This window comes from Arachis ipaensis, chromosome B4 (genome assembly GCF_059453495.1).
Source record: "Arachis ipaensis isolate K30076 ecotype BB chromosome B4, ASM5945349v1, whole genome shotgun sequence".
In the NCBI taxonomy this organism is placed as follows: domain Eukaryota; kingdom Viridiplantae; phylum Streptophyta; class Magnoliopsida; order Fabales; family Fabaceae; genus Arachis; species Arachis ipaensis.
Window position 1 is genome coordinate 10,610,177 of NC_142439.1, and position 7,322 is coordinate 10,617,498.

General features: G+C 34.1%; 2 protein-coding genes across 2 annotated transcripts; both read right to left on the reverse strand.

The window, feature by feature from the left end:
• Positions 1-4,455: 4,455 nt before the first annotated feature.
• On the reverse strand, positions 4,456-5,340 carry LOC107636015 (uncharacterized). Its single transcript, XM_016339555.1, has 3 exons — positions 5,141-5,340; positions 4,790-5,036; positions 4,456-4,647 (listed from the first exon to the last, which is right to left on the reverse strand). Exons 1-3 carry the CDS (start codon positions 5,338-5,340, stop codon positions 4,456-4,458), a joined length of 639 nt encoding a protein of 212 aa, XP_016195041.1.
• A 33-nt stretch (positions 5,341-5,373) lies between these two features.
• On the reverse strand, positions 5,374-6,824 carry LOC148566646 (uncharacterized). Its single transcript, XM_088484361.1, has 3 exons — positions 6,605-6,824; positions 6,243-6,410; positions 5,374-6,110 (listed from the first exon to the last, which is right to left on the reverse strand). The coding sequence occupies exons 1-3, from the start codon at positions 6,822-6,824 to the stop codon at positions 5,374-5,376; spliced, it is 1,125 nt and encodes a 374-aa protein (XP_088340487.1).
• Positions 6,825-7,322: the final 498 nt, after the last annotated feature.

Below are 7,322 nucleotides of genomic sequence, written 5' to 3' on the forward strand. Positions count from 1 at the left end.
AAAATACATACCAAATTTAAATAATTACATATTTTAATTTTTATAATACTATTTAATATATAACTTTAATTACCGCTTTTTGCTAATCTCATCAGACTCCACTTTCACTATTATTTCGTACAAGTACGTATATATATATATATAGGGATGTGAAGCATCGATCCTGTTGCCATAAGTAGGTGCACCTCCAAATCTCAACATAAGTAGCGTGCACCTTCAAATCTCAATTCCATACCAAGAAATGGAAAAAATTTGTCCTAGTGTTGTTTCCCTTACTGACATCCTTGCACTTGCAGCTGAAATATCTTCTAAGATGATAAATTTGTATTCATCTATATTTTTAAAAAATATTGTGTTTAATTATTAAATAAAATTATATTAATATATGTCACTAATTTTTTTTGTATATTTTTTAAAAATTAAAGTGTGTTTATATTTTGCCAAGAAAATTATTATTTTGTACATAACTAGTGTTAAACTCGTGCGATACACGGGCTTACACATTTTAATTATAATCATAAATTTTTTGAGTTTAGTATAATACTATCATCGTTATTATATAATAAACGTACTTAATATGTTGTTTTATCTTTATTCAAAATAAAATACAATTGGAACCATTTGGAGTCTATAATATTTTTGAACCATAAGAAAAGAGATCTAAAAAAAATAATTGTAACACCCTACCATACTCAGTCTTAGAGTAAACAAGAATATCATCAATGAAGACAATAACAAATTTGTCTAGGTCCGGCCGGAAAATCCCGTCATATAATCCATGAATACTGCCGGAGCATTGGTTAACGCGAAAGACATCACCGTATATTCATAATGACCATATCGTGTCCTACAAGCAGTTTTCGAAATATCTTCACCTCTAACCCTTATTTGATGATATCCAAATCATAAATCAATCTTAGAGAACACACCGGCACCCTGTAACTGATCCATTAGGTCATCAGTTCTAGGTAATGGATATTTATTCTTTACCGTAATTTTATTCAGTTGCCGATAATCGACACACAAGCGCATACTGCCGTCCTTCTTCTTATATAAGGAAGTAGCACTGGTAAAAGAAGCTTGGAGTCGAGCTGGTATTGAGGAACATACTTGGGAACTTGAATCAGATATGAAGAAGGACTACCCACATCTCTTTTCAGGTAACTAAATATGAATTTTGAGGGCAAAATTCTTTGTTAGGTGGGTAGGATGTAAACCCCGTTATATTAGTAAATAATTAGTCAATAAATTAATTTTTAATAAAAAAATTAAAAATGTAAATATTATATTAAATTAGGATTGAGCTCGTCAAAACGAGGATTTTGACACTAATTTTAAGAAATTCGGTCCAAGATTGAACCGAACGGGTCGGACCAGTTGAACCAATCCCAAATCGATCCCGTGGGCCCAACCGGCCCAGCACTAAAGTAAACCGAAGCCACTTCTTTTCCCCAATTCAGCAGAAGTGACGCTGAAAGCTATCAGGGGAGGGAAGAAAAGAAAACGTTTCCAAACCCTTATGGCAAAATTCAAATCACCGTAATTCCTCCGTCTGAACTCCGATCGCTGCACCATTTGTGGCCACACGACCACCGCACTGAGCTCTATATTTCTACCAGAACAATTTCATAGGTAACCCGCTTATTCACTCTCAGCCTCTTCTTCCCCAATTTTTGAAAAAATTAAGTGGAGGTATTGAATTTCTTTGCTCTTTGATATTTTAGGATCTAATTAGCTTGAGAAAAACGTTCACTCTTGCTTATACGAAGCTTGGGTAAGGTGAGGATACCATAAATCCTATTTAATTTACTTAATTTATGCTTTGAGTATTAAATTGGGGATATATGTGTTATGAATGCGTATTAGGTTATGAATAAATAATTAGAGCTTAAAATTGTGGATATTGGAACTTGGAAGAAGCTGAACACTAGTATTTTGTTGAGGTTTTTGGGGCTGTGTTGGTTTTAATAAGTTTCCTTGATCACTACGAAGAAATCGGCCAAGGTATGGTTTAGGTTTCTTGCATTTAATATATAATGTTCTGTGAAAACTTAGGCTAGATGACCATATTATAGGTTGGAATGTATGTGTATATAATTATTGCTTAGTATCTTGTTAACTAGTTGGTTTTGGTTTGGTGTTTGTTAACTAATTGGTGAATTGATAAGTTTGTTGATTAAAGATTTGAGGATGTAAATTTATGGTTGATGATGCTTGATGGTTAGTGGTGATTTGATGAATTTGTTGATGATTTGGAGCATGATTATTGTGGTGATTGTTATCGTGATGAGAAAGGGTATGTTTTGTTGAATTGGCAGGTTTGGTAGTGAATAGAATGGATCTTTTGAATGAAAATGAGGTTTGGGGGAGTTTTGCAAAACTTGGTATTGGGCCGAACTTCGGCGAGCTATAACTTGGCTTTCGGACCCTCAATTTGTTTCCAACTTATTTTAGATGAAAATTTGATTTATAAAGTTTACGCCGTTCGAAAAACGGATGAAAAACAATTTAAAATGATTAAGTTATGCTCTACAAAAATTTTGGTTTGAAATAGGTAATTCTGCAGTTTTCAACTGAATCAGGTTTTTTTTGGAAAATGTACGCCCACGCGTACGCGTGGCATGAAATTTTTAACTGTGCGTACGCGAGTAGCCTTATGCGTACGCGTAATGGACTAGCATGCATGTCCACGCGTACACGTGACATGAAATATTCAGTTACGCGTATGCATGACAAAGGGACGCGCGCGCGAGCCGCATTTTTACACTCCCACGCATACGCGTAGCCTTTATTCCAGCAACTATATTTTTTCTGAGTTTTAAATCCTATTTCAAACTTCTAAACCTCTATTTTCATTCCTTTAGCTATAAATAATAGTATTAAACCTGATAATTAGATGAAGTTAGGAAATGGGGATAACTTGGAGGTGAAGTAAAGCTAAAAAGTGATAAATTGATTATGAAATGTTACGGATGATCATGTATGATACTTGGCTTGAATAATCAAATGATCTGAGATACGAGATTTTCTGGGTAAAGTACTGTGGCTTGCCACTACATGTACCAGGTCGAAAACTCGATACTCTGTTGACCCTATGACGTAAGAGTGACCGAGCACTTATAAATTCCTGGGAATGGTACCCCCATTGAGCGATTTGATATATATATATGAAAAAAAGCTATGCATAGACTCACGGGGATGTGCGTCGGGGGACAGTCCAAAGGTTTAGCAAACCGGACTTGTCGGGTTGGCTTGCTAACCGACAGATGAGACTCAACAGCCATAGGACAGGCATGCATCATGTGCATATTACTTGAATTACTTGTTTGTGCATTAACTGGGTGTGCCTAAGTGTATTTACTATGTTAAATGTATACTTGCTATCTGCAGCACTTGTAACCTTCTTGTGTTTGCCTTTATTTGCTTATTTGTCTGTGATATTTTGTCAGAGATGGAGGTATGGTGGAAAGACGGTAAGACTATATTTAAGATTAAGTTAAGTTAGGCTTAGATAATCTTAGAAAACCACCTTTTATGACTTTTGTTTAATACTTTAAGCTGTATAATCTGAGTGTCAGCATTCTAGGATTGCCTCTGGCATTCCCAAGACCTTATATCTTATATGTATGGCACCTTTACCATGCTGAGAACCTTTGGTTCTCACCCTATACTATGTTGTTATTTTTTCAGATGCAGGTCGAGAGGCACCTCCTTAGAAATCTGAGCTCCTAAAGCGAAGTAGTTATCGGGTTACTTTTTGGATTGTATAGTCATATATATATGTATGTACCTAGTATACTCTCCGCATGACTTGTTCTTTTTGATCCTCTTAGAGGCTTATGGAGAGACAGGATTTTGTTTATGTAAATTTGGGTTTTGGATATATATATGTGTGTGTGTGGCCAGCTTTGACTTTGCGGGCTAAGTTAGGAGCTTGTTATTTTGTATCTTTGGCCCTCTATTCCTACTTTTGTTATCTTATGTTTCATGGCTACAGTTTTCTTTGTACGCAAGTTAACTCATTTTTTGGACATTATGCTTTTATTACGCGATTTTTATTTCTCCTGTTCTTCAAGGCTCCTAGTTTATTATATTCTTTCTGTTATTATATGTACTCATTTTATTTTAGAGGTCGTAACACCCCATCACCTCTGTTTTACGGCTTAAGCATAAAGCTGAGTGTGGTAGGGTGTTACAATAATAATATATATAACTATTTGTATGTCAATTTTACACTAAACTTTATATCAAAAGGCTAATAAAAATTTATCGACAACATAGTGTTTGACTAATATCATTAGAAAAATAATTGGCATATAATGTTGTGCTCCTTGTTACACATTTCATTTCAAGTCTGAAAGTAGAGTTATAGATAATTAGTTGTATCTAAAATAAACATTTGCACAAAAGTGTAATCATAACATGTTATTAAAATGAAAATACTATTTTTCTTACCTAAATATTATTAAAAACTTCTTTGAACATGACATTTGTTGTTAATAACTTTGGATTGCCGTCTTCATCCAAAATTAGAACCTTGAAGCAACTACGACTCTTAACTCTCGACAAAGCAACATAAAGTTGTCCATGGGTGAACACTGATTTTGGCAAGCAAAGACCTACATGACATAATGATTGATCCTGACTCTGATGGTCATTATAAAGCACACTGTTAATGAAAATTGTCTCTATTGGAAGTTAAATGGAAATCCTGAATCTGAAGAGACCAAGTTCATTCTTAGAATGTACATTTTGTCACTAATATTTCTACCGGTCAGTCGGTCACTACCGTCACTCCAATTACGTTGTTGTCAAGTTCGTTAACTATTAACCTTGTCCCATTGCATAAACCTGAAGTCTGGTCTATGTTTTGCAGTAGCATTACAATGGCTCCTGGTTTTAAAGTCAACTTGTGATTAGGTAGTCCTAAACTTCTGATTTTATTTAGGAACTCTGGTATGAACCACTCTTGTTGTACATCTTCATTCTCATTAGCTTGCATGTTGTGTAAGAACTTAGATATTCCTTTTCCATCCCTGGGAAGATTGTCAAGACGAAATCGTTTACCTTCTCGACACTCTCAAGCGTTGGTGCAAGAATTACCTTACTCTGAAAATATCTGTAATCTGACATGTTTTACAATAAATCTGGATATGCAAAATCTATCAAATGAGAGAGAGGGTCATCAACAGTTGTAATTAGCAGATCATCTGGAATATTAACTTCTGACTCATCACCAACAGTAAAACCAATATTTTCATTTCCAACATCTAGTATCCAATTAGCAAATCTATTTATTTTACCATCATGTTGATCTGAAGAAGACATTAGAAGTCTCATGTTCGTATGTAGCTTCAGAACCTTACAGAACGATCACAGATGGGATGAGTTAATAGCTGATGATAATATATCGTATCTACTCCCTTTTAGAATCATCAAAAGTATCTGCCTGAAATCACCTCCTAGAATCACAACCTTACCACCAAATGGTTGATGTGTCTTATGTTGATGGGTAATTGACATAAGATCCCTGATTGTCCGATCAAGTCTTTCAAAGCACATTTTATTGAGCATTGGAGCTTCATCCCAAATTATTAAGCTACTTTGGATGAGTAGCTCAGCCTTCAAATTACCATGTTTGATATTGCAGGTAGATTCATTAGTAATTGTAATGGGTATTGAAAACCTAGAATTATCCGTTCTGTCACCAAGAAGGAGTAAATACACAATTCTACTGGATGCGATATTTAAAACAATCTTTCTTCTAGACCGAATAGTAGAAGAAAGTCCATTACAAATAAATGCCTTACTACACCCACGATGCCCATAAACGAAGTAAAAACCACCAGAGTCTGTAATAACAGCATTGAGTATCTCATTGAATACTAATCTTTGCTTATGAGTCATCTTTTGTTCTGTATATAAGTTTGTATGAGTCAACTCATTTGTTTCATATGCTAATATTAGCTTATTCTGAAAAAGGCAAATATCAGACACCTCATGATATGGCATTGATTGATAGTCTGTTAAAGATCTCATATTGCTGTTGAGTATCTTCTCAATCTTAATAAGGCAGATGTTTTTTAATTCGTCATTAGTCATGCTTAGTCCTAGCAAAAGCACATGATGGTTTTATGAAATATTTAATAAGTAATTCTAAAATAAAAAGCATTAATATTATTAATAAAAATAAAGTAATTAGAGAATATAATTTTGATATAAAAAAAGACATAGTGAAATACCTTGATTTTTAAATGTTTTTCTCCTCTCGTATAGTATTTTGTCAACTAATAATGTCCAAGTTGCATTCTTAACACGATCTGGTTTGCTAACGCTATTAGATATCAGTAGCATCACAAATAGTTTTCTCAATTGATGACCAGATGCAAGTTTAGCTACCTCATTAATAGCTGCAATGAATTTTCTATCATCACACAATAGTCCCATGGAATAGCAAGCATCTTGGAAGTTAGAATATGTAATTCCATTAACTATCCTAATAGACTCATATGTTGTGCAACCTCTCTGAACAGTTAACAAAGTTCTCATATAGTAGATATCACTTGTATCCGGTGGAATATAATTTAACCGCCCGATAGAATACCCTCTTCTGCATGGATGTCATTCCCTTGCTTCTCTATCATGAATAAATTGTTTGGAAACTCAGCATACGTCAAAGTTTGACATGCTTCAAGTTCTGTGTTAGCCTCCATCCATTCTAAGAACATCGTACATTTTTCTTCCTCTTCTTCCACGATTTTCTCAAGATCGTCATCTTTAAAGATGATATTTTGCTCTCCAGGCAAATGAAAGGTTAATCTCATCACTAAAGGCTACCTCCGATGAATATCATAAGTCAAAGTTCTCCACACAGTCTCACATGCAAACAAATACCTACAATCATAAAATTGTTTATTCTCATCAATAATCTGAACATTCTCTCCACTAGAAGCTTCCTTTGAAACTCCAACTGCTACCCTGTCTGGACCTTTATTCACGTACTTAAACAAATATTTGATAGCATTTGACTTGTTGCAGTACTCTACAAAGTCAAAAGTGAAAAATAATTTGTAAATCACATATTTCTATTTTAAAATTATTCTAATTTTAAATTCAAAGAAATATTGAATCGAAAATTTCTCAAATTGAATTCTAATTTCAGCATAGTCCGTTCTGATACACATGTTAGAATTTGTCAAATCTATAGCAAAAGTTAAAATAACAGATAGAAGAGAACTATGTGTATCTCTAGTTTATGAAGCCAAGCAATTGAAAGATAATATTTATGTGAAGGTTTAGTACTAAAGAACACAAATCCCGTT